At 40.9% G+C, this 23,537-nt stretch overlaps 1 protein-coding gene across 12 annotated transcripts in view; it reads right to left on the bottom strand.

The window, feature by feature from the left end:
* Positions 1-533: 533 nt before the first annotated feature.
* Positions 534-23,537, bottom strand: part of ERC1 (ELKS/RAB6-interacting/CAST family member 1) — a 536,970-nt gene continuing 513,966 nt past the window's right edge. For all 12 annotated transcript variants that reach the window (XM_053920835.2, XM_053920834.2, XM_053920839.2 and 9 more), the window contains one exon: positions 534-1,526. In XM_053920835.2, coding sequence (XP_053776810.1) covers positions 1,389-1,526 — 138 coding nt within the window. In that variant the 3' untranslated portion in view covers positions 534-1,388. The remainder of the gene's footprint in view (positions 1,527-23,537) is intronic.

The following is a 23,537-nucleotide window of genomic DNA, read 5'->3' as shown; positions in this document are numbered from 1 at the left end:
AGGCCCCTGAACAGCACACTCTTTCAGGGTGACAACATAAACAAAAACCCTGCATCGCCAAGTGGGATCGTGCAGGCAAGTAAGTGGCTCAGCCCTCAGCCCCCAAACTCATCAATTCCATTATAGTGAGAAGTGAGAAATGCTGTTTGTGAAAGACTTTTCTGGAAAAAGATACTTCTTTTAAGATGGCGGAGGGGAAGGGTGTGCCTTTCACCACTTTGATTTAGGCAGGTATGTCTCATAGAATCCTTTACACCTCTCCCTCACTGTTTTCCAAGGAAGACTGTCTAACAGTAGGCATTTCATAAATATTCTTTGAATGAAAGAATGGAGGAAGGAAACTGTGGTGGATGAGAAACATTCATTTGTGCCAGAAGGAGGTTCCAGACAATGTGCGAGGATAAGGTTCTAGGAGTGTGAATCGTGAGTAAGGCTGTAAGGGTGGAAGGTGGGTCACAAAATTCAGTGAGCGCTGGGCTGCAAGATCTTGGGGCATGGTGGTGGGAAGGCAGAAGCATTTTTGGGGGTCTCAGGGGCCTGATGAGAAAGATGTTCAGGAGAAACCAGCCTGACCCTGAGGACACTCATCTACAGATGCAGACCTGGGATGACGGTCCTCATGTAAACCCCTCTTCTCTTTCCATTAGAGAGATACACCATCTGGCAAACTACGTAAAAGGCCACAGGTCTTACACGAGAGGGACCAGGGGGAGAGCTGCTTGCACTGTCCTCTTGCTAACTGGCCAAGGAGAAGAGCGCAGGTAAGTGAGACGGGCAGGTTAGGGCATTAGTGCTCATGGAGCCACAGGGAGGGCTGCTTGCAGCTCGTCTGCATGAGACATTGCAGATGGAAAGTAAACACAGAGATCATAAAAAGAAGAGTTGGTTTTCTCTTTGTCCCCATTCTCTCTTTTTCTAATAATATCTTTGATATTTTTTATACCTTTTTAGGAGAAAGCACCTATTGTGATATTAGGACACTCGTCTCTCTTCTCTTAGGACGTTGAACTCCAAGCAGATTCCAGATTTAGTTCTCAGGTCACAGACAGAAGGTAAGAAGCTCCCTACTCCATGTTCCTCCGTGAGGGCAGAGCCACCAGCTTCTAGAGTTCTTCACTGTTGATGACTAGATGGCAGTTCTTCATGGAGACTTGGTCACTTACCCACCCAGGACATCAAAAAGTAAGTGTAGAGAAAACATCCCAAGTAGAAAGGCAGAGTAAGACGACAGACTTGTAGAAAGGTGCTGGAATCACACTCGAAAGACTATCCAAGGCAGGACAGAGTTCGTGGTGTTTGCAGGGTGCCTGTTCCTTGCAGTTATCTTTTCTTGGCTCCTGGGTGCACTATATTGGGCTGCTGGGCTTGCCACGTGCCGTGAAGCAGAGTCAGGACGACTCTTCCAATGCGTTGACCACCTGCTCCAGGATGTCGGGGCAGTGATCCGCTATCTGCTGGAGAATGGCATTGGCAAACTCCTGCAGCTCTGCATTGTCCCGCTCAACTTTCTCCAACTCCTTTTGAAGCTGAAAGGGAGAGGAAAGATGGATTTCAGATCAAATACAACAATCCTATTTGCACTGAGTTAAGAATTATCATTTATCAATAGAGAAATGACATTTGCAACAGCATTGATGAACTTGGAGGGCATTACGCTAAGTGAAATAGTCCAGGCAGAGAAAGACAAAGGCTGCAAGGTATCACTTAAATGTGAAGTTTGAAAACAAAGAAAAAGTGGAATTCATAAAATCAGAGAGTGCAACAGTAGTGGCCAGGGGGCTGGGGAGTGGGGGAGATGGGGAGAGGGTGCTAAGAGGGCACACACTTTCAGATACAAGATGAAAGTGGTCTGAGGATCGAAGGGTAAACCCAGTGACAATAGTGGATTATACTGCACTGTAAAACTGAAAGTGCTCAGAGAGTGTAACCTGAGTATTCTCGTGAAGAAAAAAAGGAACTATGTGAGTAATGAATGTGCTAACTTGCTAGTGGGAATCCTCACATAATGTATGTGTATCAAATCCTTGTGTTGTACACTTTAAATATATCACACTTTTGTCTGCCAATTATACCTCAACAAAGTTAAAGAAAAAGGAATGACAAAAGAGACACTTTCTATGCGAGGTCTTCCTGCATCTAAATTAACAACCATGAAAGTGTAAATGTAAATATCAAATGTGTTTTCATGAAAATGAGGTCCAAGGAAGTTAGTGACTCTTCCAAGTCCTAAATATGGTAATTTGCAGAGCTGGGACTCCAATCCCAGGCCTCTCATTCCGGGGGAAGAGTTCTCTCCATGGTGCCACAATATCACACAGGTACATGGATTATCCCAGACAGGATCTTAATCTTGCATAATGGTCCTTGACCAAGGGAAACTTATGATTTAAAAGACTTCCCCTATTTCCATGTGACACTTTTATTCAGTGCATTAAACTACCCAACCTTAGGCCTGTTAATTTACACATGACAGTCTTTGCTTAGGGGTAAGTATATTTCTACCTTCTTATTGTTCTAAATACCCTCCTAGATATTCCTTCAAGTACTAAACCAACATTTATTCAGGGCCTGGATTTGGTTCTTGCCCTCAAGATCCATTTAGTAAGATCCTTTTTAATAAAAAAGACAAACATATAAACAGATAATTACAACCTAGTATGGTACGGGCCGTAACCGGGCATGGACCTATGCTACAGGGAAGATGTAAGAATGACGCTTTCATCCTGGAGGAATCCAAGAAGATGTTACTAAAGGCAACATATGATTTGGATCTTGAGAGCTGAATAGGAGTTTGTCTGGGAGATCAAAGACAGAAGAGGCTTTCAGCAGATGAAACAAGTGCAGAGATGCAGAGCTATAAAGGGCTTGGCACAGATCTCGGAAGGAGCGAGCCAGTCAATATGGTGGGAGCACAAGGTAAGGGGAGTGGGTGGGGAATGAGAGGAAATGAAGCTGAAGAGACAAGACTGGGGCCCAACTGTAGATGTGAAGCTAAGGAGTTCAGATGTAATCTGGTTAAGACAACAACAAAAGGAAGTATAAGAGGCTTTAAATAGTACAGAGACATGATCAGCTTCATTTTCTTAGAAGATAGCTATAAAGATAAAAACATGTTAGACTGAGTGTAAATAGAATAGTCAAGGGGGGTAACTGCTACAAGCCCAGGTGGGAGGTGAGGAGGGTTAAAATGAAGGTAGGGTCTGGGCACGTGGAGAGGAGTGGACAGATGTAAGACTTTCCAAAGGTAGGACTGATAAGAGGTTGAGTTAAGTTATAGAGAATGGAAAATAAGTTTGACAGTTCTAGCTGGGGATATTAGATAAAGAAGACTGAAAATACAGGAAGCAAAGCAGGTTTTAGGGAAGGAGGGAAATTAAAAATTGAATTTAAAGTGTAGTTAGGAACACAAGCTCCAGAGAGTTAGGCTGCCCGGGTTTCAAAGTCAGCTCTGCCAACTGTTAGTTTGCATGACCTGGAGCCTCAGTTTCCTCATCCATAAAATGGGGCAATAACATTTATAGGGTTGTTTTAAAGATTTAATGAGATATTCTTATAAGGTGCAGTACAATGCCTGACACATAGAAAATGCTTGATAAGTGTTAGATGTTGTTATAATTATTGTTACTGTTTTTTTACTAAATCAGTAAGATTACTCAAAAAGTCCACATAGATTAAAAAGCAAAAAGAACCAAGTTCTAACTATAGTGTCGATAAAATCTAGATGCTCTGAGCCAAGAACTAACATGCTGCTTCTTCAAATATATCAAAGACCTGGGAACAGATTCAGCAATCTTCTTCCTGACAAATGTTGACTAAAAGATCAAGACATGCAAGGGGTGGCTTTATTTATTTAATTTTATTTTTTGATATATTTATTGATTATGCTATTAAAGTTGTCCCATTTCCGCCCCTTCACTCAACTCCATCCTGCCCACCCCCTCCCTCCCACATTCCCCCCCTATAGTTCATGTCCATGGGTCATACTTATAAGTTCTTTGGCTTCTACATTTCCTACACTATTCTTACCCTCCCCCTATTTTCCACCTATCATCTATGCTACTTATTCTCTTTAACTTCCCCTCGCTCCCCCTCCCTCTCCCCTATTGACAACCCTCCATGTGATCTCCATTTCTGTGGTTCTGTTTCTGTTCTAGTTGTTTGCTTAGTTTTGTTTTGGCTTTAGGTGTGGTTGTTAATAACTGTGAGTTTGCTGTCATTTTTACTGTTCATATTTTTGATCTTCTTTTTCCTAGATAAGTCCCTTTAACATTTCATATAATAATGGCTTGGTGATGATGAACTCCTTTAACTTGACCTTATCTGAGAAGCACTTTATCTGCCCTTCCATTCTAAATGATAGCTTTGCTGGATACAGTAATCTTGGATGTAGGCCCTTGCCTTTCATGACTTGGAATACTTCTTGCCAGTCCCTTCTTGCCTGTAAGGTCTCTTTGGAGAAATCAGCTGACGGTCTTATGGGAACTCCTTTGTAGGTAACTGTGTCCTTTTCTCTTGCTGTTTCTAAGATTCTCTCCTTCTGCTTAATCTTGAGTAATGTAATTATGATGTGCCTTGGTGTGTTCCTCCTTGGGTCCAGCTTTTTTTGGGACTCTCTGAGCTTCCTGGACTTCCTGGAAGTCTATTTCCTTTGCCAGACTGGGGAAGTTCTCCTTCATTATTTGTTCAAATAAGTTTTCCATTTTTTGTTCTTCCTCTTCTCCTTCTGGCACCCCTATAATTTGGATGTTGGAATGTTTCAAGATGTCCTGGAGGTTCCTAAGCCTCTCCTCATTTTTCCGAATTCTTGTTTCTTCATTCTTTTCTAGTTGGATGTTTCTTTCTTCCTTCTGGTCCACACCACTGATTTGAGTCTTAGTTTCCTTCCCATCACTACTGGTTCCCTGTACATTTTCCTTTGTTTCTCTTAGCATAGGCTTCATTTTTTCATCTGGTTTTCGAACAAATTCAACCAATTCTGTGAGTGTCTTAATAACCAGTGTTTTGAACTGTGCATCCGATAGGTTGGCTATCTCTTCCTTGCTTAGTTGTATTTTTTCTGGAGCTTTGAAGTGTTCTGTCATTTGGCCCATTTTTTTTTTTTTGTCTTGGCGCGTCTTACTTAAAGGGGTGGAGTCCGGGTAACACTGGTCGCTGTGTGGTGACGCTGTACATGGGGGAGGAGCCGAGAGGGAGCAATGGCGCCCACTCCACTCTCCACTGGATTGTAGTCACTCCCTCTGCTACCCACAATCAAATTGGGCCCCTCTGGTGCTGGTTCCCCAGTGGGTGGGCTTGTGCACACTCAAGGCCTCTGTGGGTCTCTCCAACAAACTCTCCTGTGAGGCTGGGAGTCTCTCCTCCTGCCACCCCAACCCCCACAGGAGTTTTCAATCAGAGGTTTGAGGCTTTATTTCCCTGCGCTGGAGCCCTGGGTTGTGCGGTCTGCTTCGCTCCCCACCATTTGTCCCGGTTTATCTGTGCACGAGTGTGGGGCAGCGGGGTGCTACCCGCCGCTCTGCCTGCCCTGTTCTCCGCCACTCTGAGTCTGGACCTCTCGGTTTATATGTGCGCGAATGTGGGGCCGCAGGGTCTGCTAGTGGTCAGACTGCCTGCCCCTTTTCGTCCCACACTCCGCCAGTCTCGGTCCCGCCACGGCCACGCTAGTCCTCTCTGCCCTGGTACCTGTCTCTGCCCCTCCTACCGGTCTGGATGTATGTTTCTTTTTTATCTACTTGGTGTCGGACTTCCTTGCCATTCGATTTTCTGTCAGTTCTGGTTGTGTGAGGAGGTGCAGTGTGTCTACCTATGCCACCATCTTGATTCTCCAAGGGCTGGCTTTAGACTACGCTAAGTCTGGGTGCATAACAAGGCCTGGCTGTGTCATATAAATATAAATCTCTGAAATGGGGAAACCAAGGAGGCCAAGTGCCTTGTAAACATAGCTGCGCAGAATATAATCCAGAAGTACTGCGGTGTGAAAGGACTACAACTCTCAAGTCTCTTCAGTGGAATTGAAATCAACCACTCAAAGTGAGCAAGGACAATGCCAGGTTGTACTGCTTCAGATTATTCTCGGGAATATTCTGAACAACTGTGGTTTACATGCTGAGCCAGGTATCTGTACTTGACTCTCTACAAGTCACATATTTATTTCCTGTGAAATATTTTAAAATTCTATTTGGCTTCTGTTATGTTAAGTAGACAAACAAGAAGTTACTAATGAATACATTTTATTTTAGTAACACTTTCCAGGTTTTTTTGGATTTAAAAAGTATTACATATGCATTGTAGAAAATTTGGATAAGAAAAGCACCAAGAAAAAAAATCACAAGATTAGCATCAGGAGGTAACTACTGCTATATATTTTGTCATGTATCTTTTGCGACTTTTATCATAGGCACATGTAATTTTGGAAACAACATGGCAATGATATTGTACACTGACTTTGTTTTTTTACTTAAAAGTATACTATAGATACATTTCCAAATCAATTGCCAAAGACTCTTTCTGGAACTTCATAACTGATTCTAAAATTTATCCTGAAGTGTAAATATGTAAGAGTCAAAAAATATTTCAAAGAAATAAAAATTATGTGGGAGTTGCTCTATCAGATTATAAAACACAGTATAAAAGTATAGTAGTTAGAAGTGTTATATTGATAAAATTTGATCAGTGGGATTTGGAATATGATTGGGAGGCATTAGAAATCCATGACCATTTTAGGCTGTCTGGGCATAGCTGTAGTTAGAGTCCTGCTCATTTGTGTACACACATAAACTTCAAACTGGCTGAAGATCCAAATTTAAAAATTATGGTGTGAATATACATTCTTCTCAAGTGCACATGGAATATTCTCCAGGAAAGACCATATGTTATACCACAAAACAAGTGTTAATAAATTTAAGAAGACTAAAATCTCATCAAGCATCTATTCTGACCACAATGGTATGAAACTAGAAATCAATTAAAAGAAGTAAACTGACATATTCACACATATGTGGAGATTAAACGGCATGCAACTGAAAAACCAAGTGGTCAAAGAAGAAATAGAACAAGAAATAAAATACCTTGAGACAAGTGAAAATTGAAATACTGTACAATACAGCAAAGTTTATGGGATGCAGCAAAACCAGTTCTAAGAGGAAAGGTCATAGAGATAAATGCCTACATTAAGGAAAAAAAAGATTTCAAATAAGCAACATAATTGCACACCTCAAGGAACTATAAAATGAAGAACAAAGCCCAGAGTTAGAAGGAAGGAAATAACAAAGATCAGAATGGAAATAACTGGCTTAGAAACTAAAAGGGTAATGGGAAATTTTCAACTAAGAGCTGTTTTTGAAAAGATAAACGAAATTGGCAAACCTTTAGCTAGACTTACCATGGGGAAAAGAGAGAAAACTCAAAGTTGGAAATGAAAGAGGAGATGTTACAACCGAAAGCCAAAAGCACAGAAATACAAAGAATCCTAAGAGACTACTATGAACAACTGTATTGCAACAAATTGGAAAACCTAGAAGAAATGGGTAAGCTCCTAGAAACATAAAACATACCAAGACTGCATCATGAAGAAATAGAAAATCTGAACAAACTGAACACTATTAAGGAGACTGAATTAGTAATCAACCACCTCCCAACAAACAACATTCCAGGACCAGAGAGATGACTTCACAGGTGAATTCTACCCCACATTCAAAGAAGAATTAATACTAATCCTTCTCAAACTCTTCCAAAAAATAAAAGTGGAGGGTAAACTTCCAAACTCATCTTACAAGGCCAGTATTACCCTGATACCAAAAATAAACAAGGACACCATACAAAAAGAAAATTGCAGGCCAATATCCATGATAAACACTAATGCAAAAATCCTTCAACAAAATATGAATAAACCAATTCAACAATTCATTAAAAGGATCATACATCATGATCAAGTGGGATTTATTTCAGTGATGCAAGGGTAGTTTAACATCTGTAAATCAATACATGTGATACACCACATTAGAAAAGTGAAGGATAAAATGTATGATCATCTCAATAAATGCAGAAAAAGCATTTGACCAAATTCAAATGTAACCCAGAGAGAACATACCCCAACATAATAAAGGCCATGTATGACATGCCCAAAGCTAGGATCATACTCAATGGTGAAAAGCTGAAAAGAAAGCTTTCCTTTAAGATAAGGAAAAAGATAATGATGCCACTTTGCCACTTTTGTTCAACATAATATTAGAAGTCCTAGCCAGAGCAATTAGACAAGAAAAAGAAATAAGAAGGCATCCAAATAGAAAGAGAAGTAAAACTGACAATCTTTGCAGATAACATCTTATATATAGGAAACCCTAAAGATTCAACAAAAAAACCGTTAAAGCTATTAAACAAAATAATACAAAAATCTGTTGTTTCTATATACAAATAAAGAATTCAGAAAGAGATAGTAAGAAAGCAATCTCATTTATAATCATATCAAAAGGAATAAAATACATATGAATAAATTCAACCAATGAGGTAAAAGACCTGGGCACTAAAAACTCTAAGATGTTGCTGAAAGAAGTTGAAGACAAGAGTAAATGAAAAGATTCCATGTTCACAGATTAAAATAATTGAAATTATTAAAAGTCCATACTACCCAGAGCAATCTGAAGATTGAATGCAATCCCTATCAAAATTCCAATGGCATTTTTTACAGAAATAGAACAATTCTAAAATTTGTATGAAACCATGAAAGACTTCAAATAAAGCAATCTTGAGAAAGAGAAACAAAGCTGGAGGCGTGATGCTCCCTGATTTCAAACTATATTATAAAGCTATAGTAATTATAATGTATGGTGCTGGCATAAAAGTGGGCACACAGATCAATGAACCAGAAAAGAGAGCCCAGAAATAAGCACACACATATATGGTCAATTAATTTATGACAAAGGAGTCGGGAATATGCAGTTGGGAAGGGGTAGTCTGTCTCTTCAATAAAGGAAAACTGGACAGCCACGTGCAAAAGAATGAGACTGGACCATTATCTAACACCACACACAAATATTAACTCAAAATGAATTAGACTTGAATATAACACCTGAAATCTAAAAACTTCTAGAAGAAAACATAAGCAGTAAGAGAGAAAAAACATAAGCAGGAGAGAAACATCAGTGTGTGGTTGCCTCTCACAGGCCCCCAATTGGGCACCCAGCCTGCAAAACAGGCATGTGCCCTGACTGGGAATCAAACCGGTGACCCTTTGGTTTGCAGGCTGACACTCAATACACTGAGCAACACCAGCCAGGGTACTGAGTAGACATATTTCTGAAGACATAAAGATGGCCAACAGGTACATGAGAAAGGGCTCACCATCACTAATCATGAGAGAAATGCAAATCAAAACCACAATAAGCTATCACCTCACACCTGTTAGAACAGTATCATCAAAAAGGCAAGAAATAATAAATGTTGCTGAAGATGTGGAGAAAAGGGAACACTCAGGCACTGTTGGTGGGAATGTGAATGGGTGTAGCACCTATAGAAAACAGTAGAGAGGTTCCTCAGAAAGTTAAAAATAGAACTACAATATGATCCATCAATTCTACTTCTGGATATTTATCCAAACAAAATGAAAACACTAACTGAAAAAGATATACACACCCCCATGTCCATGGCAGCATTATTTACAATAGCCGAGGGATAGGAGCAAACTAAGTGTCCATTGATGGATGAATGGATAAAGAAAATGTAAACAAACACACACACACATACACACAAACAGAATGAAACATTATTTAAGCCTAAAAAAGAAGGAAATTCTGCCATTTGCAACAATATAGACAAAATTTAAGGGTATTATGTTAAATGAAATAAGCTAGACAGAGAAAGATAAATATGATATGATCTCACTTATATGTGGAATCTAAAGAAAACGACAACAACAAATTAAAATCATAGGCAGAATAGATTGTTGACGACCAGAGGTGAGGGGTGAGTGGGTGGGGAAAAGGGCAAAGGGGGTAAAAGGTACAATTCCCAGTTATAAAAGAAGTAAGTCCTGGGGATGTAGTGCACAGCGTGGTGACTACAGTTAATAACACTGTACTGAATATTTGAAATATGCTAAGAGATTAGATCTTAAAAGTTCTTATCACAAGAAAAAATAACAGGTGATGGATGGTAACTTGAGTTATGGTGGTGATCATTTTGCAATATATACAAATATCAAATTATTATTTTGTAGACCTGAAACAAATATGATGATGTTACATGTCAATTATATCTCAGTAAAAACTTATTAAAATTGTACCTTGAAAGTACAGAAGCAAATTTAGGAGCATTTTTTATCATCTTGGGCTGGGGGACAGGTAAATGCTTTTTATTTTATATTTTGCAATAGACTGAATGTTTGTGTACCCGCTCCCCCAATATGTATGTGGAAATCCTAATCTTAGTGTGTTGGTATTTTGGGGTGGGACCTTTGTGAGATAATGTGGCTATGAGAGTGAAACTTGCATGAATGAGAACAGCACCCTTAATAAGAAGAGTTCAGAGAGCTAGCTGGAGCTCTTTCCACCATCTGAGGAGCCAAGGAAAAGGAGGCAGTCTGTGACGTGGCGGAAGGTCCTCACTAGAACCTGCCATGCTGGCATCATGACCTTGGACTGCCAGACTCCAGAATGGTGAGAAATAAATTTCTGTTTTTGATAAGCCACACAGGTTATGGTATTTTGTTATAGCTGCTTGAACTGATTAAGACAGAGGGTAACGTGTTTAAAGAAAGCTATAAAAGGAAAATAAAGGGCAAATTTGACTGTACAGAAATTTAAAGTGATTATATGGAGACAGAAGAGATATAACTTAAATTAAAATGCAAGTGATGGCTTAGGAAACATGATAAATAAGACAAAGAACAAAATGACAAAGGACTAGTATCAATATATTATAAAAGTGGTACTATAAGTTTAATAACAGAAAAATGGCCAGAGCATATAACAAAAAACTCATGGAAAAAATACAAATGGCTAATAAAAACATAAAAATATTCAATTTCATTAAAAAATTAAAGAAATACAAGTTAAACAAGATAGGGTTTTCCCTCCCTTATCACATTGGCAAAAGTTTCAAAGACTGTTAAAAATCAGTACTGGTAAGGATTTGGGGAAGTGGGTACTCTTTATACCACTATTGATGGGAATGTAGACTGGCACACAATATGGTCTTATCAACCAAATTTAATTGTATGTATCCTTTGATCAAATAATTCTACTTTTAAGAGTATATTCTATAGAAATACCAGTAAGAAGTTCAAGAATGTATATAAGTATGTTTACCAAGGAAATTTATAAGAGCAAAAATTTATTAACAAACTTAGCATCAAAAAAGAGGTGAGAGAGAGCTTTATGCCTGGATGGACCTATGTATAAAAAAATGTATGACAGCAAAAACACAACACTATTGAGTGGCTGGTCTGAGTGGGTGGAAGGACTTCCAGTTTTACTCTGTATGCTTCCATATTATTTAATACCAGAAGCAACATCAATTTTATTATAAGAAATATAAATAAAGGTATATAATATATTCAAAGCTACATGCATTTTAAATGTGTAATTATTGTATTCTAAGATGCTGAGAAGGAACACAGAAATGTATAAAATATTCACTTAAAAAGTAGCGACTGATTTGCCAATTGAAAAGGAATGAAAATCTGATAAAAACCATACCTGCTATAACATGAACCATAAACACATTAGGTGAAATAAACCAGTCACAAAAGACCACGTAATGTATGATTCCATTTTTATAAAATGTCCAGACCAGGCAAATCGAGAGACAGAAAGCAGATTAGTGGTTGCCTTGGGCTGGCGTGGAATGGGGTGATACAGAGTGACTGCTATGTATGGATTTCTTTTTGAAATGACGAAAATGTTTGAAAATCAGTTGTGGTGATGGTTGCATAATTCAGAGGACATATTAAACCTACTGAATCATACAGTTTAAATGGGTGTATTGTATGGTGTGTGAATTCTATCTCAATAAAACTGTAAAAAACTACTGACTGAGTACTCCATGCAAAACACTGAGCAGTAAGTCAGAAAGGCATAAAGTGCTCCTGCCTTCTGTTTGGGCAAAAAGGAGAAGGAGAATGAAAGTGGCAATTGATATTATAGGACAGGAAAAAAGGTCATTCCCAATGGAAAAGGAGAATGAGCTAATAAGGCATGAAGGAGGAAATGCACTGAGCTACTTATTGAAGCCCAGGAATACGAGATGTACTTGGTCTTCATAGAATCAATACCCCCTCTCTGAGGGTGACAAAGTCCCAGGGCTGGCCAGACCTGGGCACTATCCCTCAGCGGACCCCCCCCCCCCCCCCCCCCCGGTCCATTTCGTGGCTGCCGCGAAGCCACACCTAGGAACTGTGTTCCATTTCAGGCACCTCATTACCAGAAAAATGGAGACAAACTGGAATAAGTTCAAAGAAAAGTGGCAAGCATGACTAAGAAGCTGAAAGGATCCTTTTATGAGGCAGGATTAGAAGAGCTAAATAGTAGACCTGCCTAAATGAACACCAAGGGAAGGGAATATGATTATTACCTTCAAATGTCAGAGGGTATAAACAAGAAGCGGGCACAGTGATCAGCACTGGAGGAGGAAGTATAACTAAAGGCGCTGGAAAAAGATGAGGGGGACCGAAAAGCCAGAGGTAGACCATAAGGCTGTGCCTTTTCCAAGTTCTAATGAATGGTTTGCCCAGGAAAAAGTGTTTAAAAAAATAAAGGGATCAGAAGAATCAAAAAGTTTAGAAAAGGAAGTGTTCCTTCATTAACTGCAGTTGCTTTACATCTGGTAGGCCCTCCTCTGTTCCCCCGGGAGGATGCACAGCTTTCATTTTATCTGAAAGCAGTATTAAATGTGGGCATGGCAGAGCGTGGAGAGATTTCATTGGCACTTGATCCATTATATGCTAAAATTTCCTGCCCTGAAAAAAAAAATCTCAAAGATCAACCTTTCTTGTGAAACAGAAATTACTTTTAAAATGAGGGCTTTTATTCTGACTTTGAAATGCAAAGTTTCAGTCATTCAGAAGTCAAAGGAGTACAGGAAAGCGTTGTTAAACCCTTTAGACCACTTAGGAAAGAAAGGCAGTGTAAAGTAACCAAACTAAAACCTTACACAGCACAGGTGTGAAAACAAATCTTGAAATGCATTAGTACCTTGTTATTTTTAAGTATTTCGTTAGCATGTGCATCACATGTAAAGAAGGAAGTTTTTGTATGGTTTCCATATGCAGCAGGTCCTATGGATACATTGGGAAGGGTGTATTCCAGCTTCTGAAACCTAATCTACCAGATCTCACTCAAGATATTCTTGTTCCCTCTCCCCCTTGCCACTGCTGGACACACCCTCCATGCCTGCCTATCCATCTCTCACCTTCTCACCAAAGAAATGCCCCTTTATACTTAACACCAGCAAAGAATTTCCCCAAAGTACAAACATAATGTTTGGGATTTAATGAAAATGCTTATTATATCTTAGCTGCAATGAATTAAATTCTTCTCTCTCCCTCTTTCTCTTCCTTGTTAAAGCTACAAATTCAAACTTAGTATATGTAAGACCCAGCTATCCAACAAGATCTTCCATTTCCTATCCTCTGCTCCCTAATATCGGTAGGCAAATTCCATCACTGCGAGTAACTACAGTGAAAAGTACAGTCTTCTTTACTTTCTTAAAAGTACCATAACTATATGTGCAGCACAGAAGTTTACATAATTCCTTCTCTGGATATGAACAATAGTTTGCGTATGTATTGAAAGCTTTGCATCAAAGACAAACAACAAACTTAAAATCACTTCCAAAATACTTTCCACTGAATTGCAAAACAAATTTGTCCCCATGAATACTGCAAGCACCTTCTGTAACTTGTACATTAAACCTCGTATCTTAGCCCCTTAGTTTCCTCCATATACAAAAGATCCATACTATAAAATCTTCCTCAAGCCTCTTGGGCACCTCAAGATTTAGTGAAAAGCTCCTTTCCACTGAACCTTAATTTAACTAAGACTCTCTGGAGGAAAGGACTACTGGAACCATAAATGTACAGGTGTGTCCCTCCATTAGAGAAAATATAAAATAATATGCTGTGCTAAAAGAAACAGGGATTTGAAAATGTGGATTAGAATGACCATGAGGGCACCAAGTCTGGCTGCTGCCAACTTCCCGCCTGTGGTGTGTGGTGCTGTGAGCGGCAAAGGGCACAACATGACGGTGGCTCAGGGCCACTCGCTGTAGAAGCAACCAGTGATTCTGAGGAAACTGTCACAGGGAATGCAGCCATGAAACTTCCTACCTCCAAATGTCCCACAATGGTGCATGTTCCTCCCTCTCCAGGCCAACCTCAGCCACCCTTCCATGGTGCGTCCCTTCAACAAACTGCGCTTCCAGTCTCCGCCTGCCCCCGCGCCTTCCCCAGGGCTGCCAGGGCACTCTCATTCTGAAGAGACCTTTTTCATCTGTTTCTCTCACAAGCTAGGATGAATTTTTCTCTTTCTTTCTTCACCAAGCACTTCAAGAGAACAGTCTAGATGTGCTACCTGTTTCTAATTTCCCTCCTTAATGTCTTTTAATTTTTGTCACCGAAATTGCTCTCTCAAATGGTTACTAAGACCTCTACATTGAAAACTATAACACGTCATTCAGAGAAATAAAGAAATGCTAGAGTTCATATATATTAATAAATCAAACCATATGATGTTTGTCTTTTTGTTTGACTTATTTCACTTAGCATGATACCCTCAGATCCATTCATGCTGTTGCAAATGGCAAGATTGCATTCTTTTTCATCATTGTGTAATATTCCACAAACTAACGAAATGAAAACAGACTCATAGAAACAGAGACCAAAGGGATGGTTATCAGAAGGGGCGGGGTGGGTGGAGGGCTGGATAAGAGGGAAAGAGGAATATAGTCAATAATACTGTGGTAAGTTTACATGGTGACAGATGATTATTAGAGTTAGTGAGGTAGTCACATTGTAAGGTATAAAAATGTTGAATTTCTATACTGTACACCTGAAACTAATATAACCAATATAAGATTGTATACCAACTATACTTAAATTTAAAAAAATATCTTAAGTGAAGGGATATAACATGGTCATGGATTGGAAGACTCAATGTTATATTAATAAAAGTGTTAATTCTGCCCCAATTAATGTATAGATTTAGTGCAATCCAAATCAAAACTCTGCCAGATGTGTGTTTGTGTATAAATTGACAAGGTGATTCAAACTGTAAGTGGAAATGCAGAGAGCCAAGGATAGCCAATACAATCTTGAAGAACAATGTTATAAGAAGAACAAGAATTGTCTGAAGAAAAACATTATTATAAAGCTACAGTTAATACAGCTTGCAATTGGCACAAAAACAGGTATGTAGACTAATGAAGCAAAAAGAATCCAGAAGAACCAGCCCATACCTGAGAATAACCCAAATATCCATCAACAACTAAATGATAAATTATGATGAGAATGAATGAACCATATCTACATGTAACCTAAGAGATGCATTTCATAAATATGATGTTGATGAAAGAAGCTAGACACAAAAGAGTTCACACTGTATGATTCTAGGTATACAAAGTTTAAAAATAAGCAAAACTAATCTGTGGTAGTAAAAGTCAATTGACTCCCGGTCAAGATGGCAGCTTAGATAAATATGGCTGACCTCCTTGCACAACCACATCAAATTCACAACTAAAATATACAATAACCATTACTTGGAACCATCAGAAATTGAGTTGAATGGAAGTTTGAAAACTACAAGTTAAAAAAACCATATCCATCAAGACTGGTAGTAGGGGGAGACACGGCACAGGCTGGTCCCACATCCACACATGGCAGATAAAAATTTGGAAGGGATATCTGGAGAGTGAGGAGTCCCAGCCCCAAGCCATGCCCCTGACCTGGGGTTCTAGTGCCAGGAAGATAAGTCCCCATAACTTCTGGCTGCAAAAACCAGCAGGGACTACTGGCAGAAGAAACCTCTGGAGTCCCAAGCAGTTCCCCTTAAAGAACCCACACATGGATTCGCTCTCTCTGAGCTCCAGCACCAGGGTGGCAGCTTGAAAGGCACCAGACATATACAGGAAGGAACTGAAATGTCTGCCATCAAGGCAGGAGCTGAGGGACAGTTGTCTCCAGATAGAAAAGAGGGCAGAGGCCACTGTCTCTTTTTGGAGCCTTCCTGCCACAGAATCACAGAGATGGCAAGCAGGTGCCATATGTGAAACTCCATCAACATGGCTAACACTGTTTGCCCAGCCTTGGAGATTCCCTAAGACTCTGTCCCACACAACTTACCAGCCCACCCAAGCTGTAAACTGTGGCTTTTTCATATGAATGGCTGGCCTTGGCTCATGCTTCACAACTTCCTAAATCCTATCAAACAAGCAACAGCCTGCCTGAGGGAGCACCCAGACCCTGTACCTCTTGCTAAGTGATCCAGGCCCAACACTAGCAGCACCCAGCCTGTATTTACAGCTTGGCTGGGAATCTCCAAGCCCAGCACAAGTAGCAGCCATCTAAGATTGCTTTATAGCACGCATGCAGGGTGGCCCCAGGCAGACCACAGGTGGAGACTGACCTTGGTATGCACTACCTGGGAAATGCCAGAGCCTGTGCAACCAGTGGACAGCTATAGACCACACTGGAGCACCATCACCCTGCCCTTGCACAGCTGATCCTCCACAGAGGGTGGAGGTTGGTGCTCAGTAGTCACAACCATTCCTTGCTGCTGAGTGGCTTGGGTAAATGCCTCCCATCAACCTTCCAACAGCAACCGAGGCTCAACCACAAGAGAAGGCTGTACTCAGCCCACATGAAGGGCACACCTCAAGCACCCAGCTTGGGTGACTGGGGAGGCTGTGCCACTGGACCCTACAGGACACCTACTACATTAGGCCATAGTAGCTCTACCTAATACAGAGAAACAAACACAGGGAGGCTGCCAGAACAAGGAGACAAAGAAACATGGCCCAAATGAAAGAGCAGTTCAAAACTCCAGAAAAAAGAGCTAAACAAAACGGAGATAAGCAATGTTATCAGATGCAGAGTTCAAAACACTGGTTATAAGGATGCTCAAGGAAGTTAGTAAGGAACTCAACAGCATAAAAAAGATCCAGTTAGAAAGGAAGGATACATGAATTAAAATGAGAACAATTTACATGGAAACAACAGTAGAGTGGATGAAGCTGAGAACCAAAGCAATGATTTGGAACATAAAGAGGCAAAAAACAACCAATCAGAAAATCAACAACAACAAAAAAGAATCCAAAAAAATGAGGATAGCGTAAGCAGCCTCTGGGACAACTTCAAGAGGTACAACATTTGCATCATAGGGGTGCCAAAAGGAGAAGAGAAGAAGCAAGAAATTGGAAATCTATTTGAAAAAATAATGAAAGAACACTTCCCTAATTTAATGAAGGAAATAGACATGCAAGTCCAGGAAGCACAGAGAGTCCCAGACAAGATGGATGTAACGAGGCCCACTCCAAGACACATCATAAAAAAAAACGCAAAGTTGAAAGACGAAGACAGAATCTTAAAAGCAGCAAGAGAAAGTAAGTCAGTTACCTACAAGGGAGTTCCCTAAGACTGTCAGCCAATTTCTCAAAAGAAACTTTGCAGGCTTGAAGGGTTTGGCAAGAAATATTCAAAGTCATGAAAAGCAGGGACCTACAGCCAAGACTACTCTATCCAGCAAAACTATCGTTTAGAATCAAAGGGCAGATAAAGAGCTTCCCAGTCAAGAAAAAACTAAAGGAGTTCACCATCCCCAAACCATTATTATATGAAATGTTAAAGGGACTTATTTAAAAAAAAAAGATCAAACCTATGAATAATAAAATGGCAATAAATACATATCTATCAACAATTTAATCTCAAAAACAAACTAGGTACAGGAAGAACAAAGACAGGATCATGGATAAGGAGACGGTTTTGATGGTTGCCAGATAGGAGGGGGGAGTGGGGGAAATTTTGTTTCTGGCCATGTTGCTTTTGGTTTGGGTTCTTTACTGCTGACCATCTTCTGGTCACAACTCTAAATACCACCTCTCACGCCCTAACATCTTTTGCTGATTTCAGTAGCTTCACAACCACTTCACCCTGGTCTGTAAGAGCAATCTTTCTAAAACAGGATGGATTCAGTTCCCTCTTCCTCTTCCAATATCTTAAATGGTTTCCTAACTTATGAGATGGAGACCAAATTTCTTTTTCTTTTTTTTAAAAATATATTTATTGATTATGCTATTACAGTTGTCCCATCCCCCCCCCCCTCCACTCCATCCTGCCCACTCCCCTCCCTCCCACATTCCCCCCTATAGTTCACGTCCATGGGTCATACTTATAAGTTCTTTGGCTTCTACATTTCCTACACTATTTTTACCCTCCCCTTATCTATTTTCCAACTATCATCTATGCTACTTATTCTCTGTACCTTTCCCCCCTCCCCCTCCCACTCCCTTATTGACAACCCTCATGTTCTGGTTGTTTGCCTAGTTTGCTCTCGTTTTTGTTTTATGTGTGGCCGTTAATAACTGTGAGTTTGCTGTCATTTTTACTGTTCCTATTTTTGATCTTCTTTTTCTTAGGTAACTCCCTTTAACATTTCATATAATAAGGGCTTGGTGATGATGAGCTTCTTTAACTTGACCTTATCTGACAAGCACTTTATCTTCCCTTCCATTCTAAGTGATAGCTTTGCTGGATACAGTAATCTTGGATGTAGGTCCTTGCATTTAATCTTGGGTAATGTAATTATGATGTGCCTTGGCGTGTTCCCCCTTGGGTCCAGCTTCTTTGGGACTCCCTGAGCTTCCTGGACTTCCTGGAAGTCTATTTCCTTTGCCAGATTAGGGAAGTTCTCCTTCATTATTTGTTCAAATAAGTTTTCAATTTTTTGTTCTTCCTCTTCTCCTTCTGGCACCCCTATAATTCGGATGTTGGAAAGTTTAAAGATGTCCTGGAGGTTCCTAAGCCTCTCCTCATTTTTCCAAGTTCTTGTTTCTTCATTCTTTTCTGGTTGGATGTTTGTTTCTTCCTTCTGGTCCACACCATTGATTTGAGTCCCAGTTTCCTTCTCATCACTATTGGTTCCCTGTACATTTTCCTTTGTTTCTCTTAGCATAGGCTTCATTTTTTCATCTGTTTTTCGAACAGATTCTACCAAGTCTGTGAGCATATTGATAACCAGTGCTTTGAACTGTGCATCCGATAGGTTGGCTATCTCTTCGTCGCTTAGTTGTATTTTTTCTGGAACTTTGAAGTGTTCTGTCATTTGGGCCATTTTTTTGTTTGTTTGTTTGTCTTGGCGCATCTGTTACTTTAAGGGGCGGAGCCTTAGGTGTTCACTGGGGCGGGGTAATGCTGGTGGCTGTGCTGCGACACTGTATGTGGGGGAGGGGCCAAGAGGGAGCAATGGCGCCCGCCTCACTCTCCTCCGGCTTTCAATCCTTTACTCCGCTACCCACAATCAAACTGGGCCACTCTGGTGCTGGTTCCCGAGTAAGAGGGCCTGTGCACACTCTAGGCCCCTGTGGGTCTCTCCAACAACCTCTCCTGTGAGGCTGGGAGTCTCTCCTGCTGCTGCCCCAACCCCCAGGGGCGCTTTCAATCAGAGGTTTGAGGCTTTATTTCCCGGAGCTGGAGCCCTGGTTTGCATGGTCTGCTTCACTCCCCGAGTTCGTCCGGTTTATCTGTGGGCGAATGTGGTGCCTCGGGGTGCTACCCGCTGCTCTGCCTGCCCCGTTCTCCGCCACTCTGAGTCCGGCCCTCTGGGTTTATCTGCGCAGATGTGGGGCAGCAGGGTCTGCTAGTGCTCGGACTGCCTGCGCCATTTGTCCCACACTCCGCCAGTCTCAGTCCCGCCACAGCCACACAAGTCCTCTCCACCCCGGTGCCCGTCTCCGCCCCTCCTACCAGTCTGGATGAATGTTTATTTTCTATTTCCTTGGTGTTGGTCCCCCTTGCTGTTCGATTCTCTGTCAGTTCTGGTTGTGCGAGGAGGCGCAGTGTGTCTACCTACGCCGCCATCTTGGTTCTCCCTGAGACCAAATTTCTTTGGCATGGCAGCCACAATCTGGCAGCCCTATCATCCTTTTCCAATTTCACCTGCTGGTATATCCTTGCCATTCCCTGGTCTTTGTTTTTACTTCGACATAGTTCCCTCATCCTAGAACATCGACAGTCTTACCTCCTATACACCTTAAGTCCCTGTCTCAGTCATCCTTCATGGCTGGGCTCAGCTTCCCCTTTTCTTTGTGAAGCCTTTTTTATTCAGAGGTGAATACTGCTAACGTACTAATTTTGTTTCATATTTCAAGAGCTGGCTATATGTTAATTACCCAACTCTTCTGTAAACTTCTTGATGAGTTCTTTTTTACACACCAATGCTGGCTAGCAAAATACCCAACACACAGCAAACAATCGAAAAACGACTAGAGAGTAAACTAAAGGAACAGATGCTAATCCTGCGGGGAAACACTGATAACTTTCCTAAGAGCCTTTTGAGATAAAAATCAAAGCATCTCCAAATCAAGACTGTCTGAGGATGCAGACCTCATAGCAGGGCACATCAACTATACACTGTAGTGCCCCACTTTGTTTAAAGTTTCCAAAAGATGGAATATGGGACAAGTACAGGACACCAAGGTGGCCTCTGGCAGGAGTTTTGTGGCTTTGTCTGCTGAATGTTGTTATAATGTATTCTGTTCTTAGTAGCTATTCCAGCCCTCCCTGAACTCAGAGTAGTAATATGTTTTCTAGAGGGCCTTGAGCCAAGAATCACAAATGCAACAGCAACTCAATCTGAATTGAGTTGCTAAAAGCAATGCACATTTGAAGGGTGTGCTGCAGAAGAAAAGACAATACTTGAGCCTCCACCACTCTTCAGGGGAGAAATGGACAGAGGAAGCCTCAGAAGTAAAGTGAGGTATTTCAGAGATGATGTTATACAACCTCACACCCCAAAAAGCATGCTGTGAAAGGCTGAGTGTAAGGAAAACCACTTGAGCTCCCTCCCTGCTCGCAGTGTTAGGGTAACAGACAGGGAACAGAGCTAATGGTGTGAAGGAACAGCCTGGTTGGATGGAGGAATGGAAGTACAGCTGAGGGATGGGCTCACTGAATCAGGGAAACTGCCGCAGGGCATTTACTGCTCAGCACAGGACTGATTTTACAATAGGTACTCCATCTCTCCACAGCTGAGTGAGGGCATCAGGGAGAGCTAAGAGAAACCACGAAGTAAGAACATCCTAAAAGAGAGAACACAGCCTCATTTCAAGGTAAACAACTCCATATTCACATTCATGAAACATGACGTGTATAGCTGGGTATAAAGAACTGACAGTTATGAGAGGCTGCCGGATGAATTCAGTTGTGGCTGGCAGTGACTCAGATCAGCTCCTTTCTGTAGATGGTTTGGTGGAGGGCAGGAAATTATACAGAGATGATTAGTTTGGTTTAAGTGGACAAGAATCTGAACTTGAGGTTTTTAACAGCTAGGTCCCAGGATGCACAGGCCATGAGGTCTGAGCTGAAAACTGGCATGATGACTGGAGCCTTTAAAGACCATGGTCAAGCTGAAATGGACCTTCTGCCCTGTCCAGATCTGGGTGTAGCCCCCAGCCCAAATCAGCAGGTTGTTTAACCACATCTGCTTAGGAGATACGAGGACAAAATAACTTCCGAGTTTGGATTTTTGAATAACTAGAATAAACAGAAATGTATTTTGCAATAATGTATGTTGACTAAAGCAGCAAATACATAACTTAGGTGGCCAGAGTAGATATTTCTTGTCCAGTCACTTACTTTTCTTCAGGTATTCTGGTCACTTTTTTACTTTGTAGAATCCTTCTAACATTTAGTATGAGGGAAAACTAAAGTTATCCTTGAAGAATTTGTCCTATGATTATTTCCCACAGATTGAGACTAATACTTCAAGTCTGAGCTTGCAGTTTGACTCTCCCTGCGTTCTAAGTCTCCACCCACCCCTGCGCCTGTTGTGTGGAGCTGGAAGTAGCTGCACCACGGCCCTGGGCTCCTCGCAGGGCAGCTGGAAGTGGTAATGATCATGAGGTTGCTATTGGGCCTGCCCCTTCTGCCTCCCCCACTTTGTAGCGAACTCCTTTGCCAGGCAATATCTGAATTTGTTTTTACAAGAAGGAAAGGCTGTCGTTGCTTAGGCCAAAAGTAAGTAAGATGTTACTGCTCTTCCTTGACTAATATTGAACACAAAATGTAATAATAAAAATAAAAGTTGGGCTCCATTCCACCAGGGGGGACTGTATATACATGACCCACAAAGTTTCACTGCTGAACAGTGTGATATTCCACAGTAAGCTCCTCCAGATTCACTGGTGATATAAAGGAACTTCTTCCTTTCCTTCCCTCATGGCAGAAGCATCAAGGTAGGAGGGAACCCCAGGTATTTCAGCCTCACAAAGAATGAAAGCCATATAATTACTTTCTAGTATTATCAAGAGCACTTTATGGCTGGCATTAGTATATGTAGCTCCCTAAATATTTATAGAACGAAAGCTTGCCATATGCCTTAGGGTAGGTCAACTTTTTAATGTTATATCACCATGTATTTTTACCTTTAGTTTTCAAAAGTTAAAAATAAAAACAAAATCAAGAGCTTCTCTGCTTTCCACCAATGCCCTGAAAGTTCTGCACTGTGATACTGGCGACTCCCTAGTCCTGAAGGAAATAAGACAGTTAAGATTTTTAGTGAATCTGTATTAATACACAGCACACAATTTTGTTTTCTACACTAATCCCCTCCTCCACAAAATATCAAACCTAAAAGCAGGCCAGTTCTGACATTCAGACTCATAAACCTGGAAGGGAGCAAACAGAACTATCAGTTCAATTCTCCAACCACACAAGGAAGACAACTGAGGACTACAGAGGTAAAGTGGCTACAAGCGTTCAGACATACAGAAGTATTCGCCTCAGGGAAGCTTACGTGTTATTCTTCCTTCAAGCCCCACCAGTGAGCGGTTAGGAAATCAAACTCTACTGTCTCCAGATACACACGTTCTCCTCTAAGAGAAAGAGCAAGTCTCCCCTGCCTCACAGGAAGTTTTACAAGAAATCTGGTCTTGCTGGCTAACTACCAGCCTCTCAGAGTTGTCACATCACTCACTGTAGCTTATCACTCTTTTGAAGGTTAGAGTCAGTCATGATTCTGTGAAAACCAACAACTGAGAAAAGGTCAAGTAATGCAGGTAAAAGTAGACAAATGACCCGGGGTCAGTGGCAATTTATGGGACCAAAACACATGCTGCTAACACCTGTCACTCCAAATTAATCTCCTGATACGTAGCAAGAGCTGGAACCTGGCACGTACAATGGGCGTTAACAATCCAGTTTTACACAGGTATCTGCACATAAACCAGCACAAACTTTTGCTTTCTGGTAATTCTATTATGTACTTGCAGATGTCACTAACGTACTAATGCCTTGATTTCTAACCTAATTATATGCCTAGACAGTTCTAAAATGC

Source organism: Desmodus rotundus, chromosome 3 (genome assembly GCF_022682495.2).
Source record: "Desmodus rotundus isolate HL8 chromosome 3, HLdesRot8A.1, whole genome shotgun sequence".
Lineage (NCBI taxonomy): Eukaryota > Metazoa > Chordata > Mammalia > Chiroptera > Phyllostomidae > Desmodus > Desmodus rotundus.
This window is presented reverse-complemented; position numbering and strand designations above follow the sequence as displayed.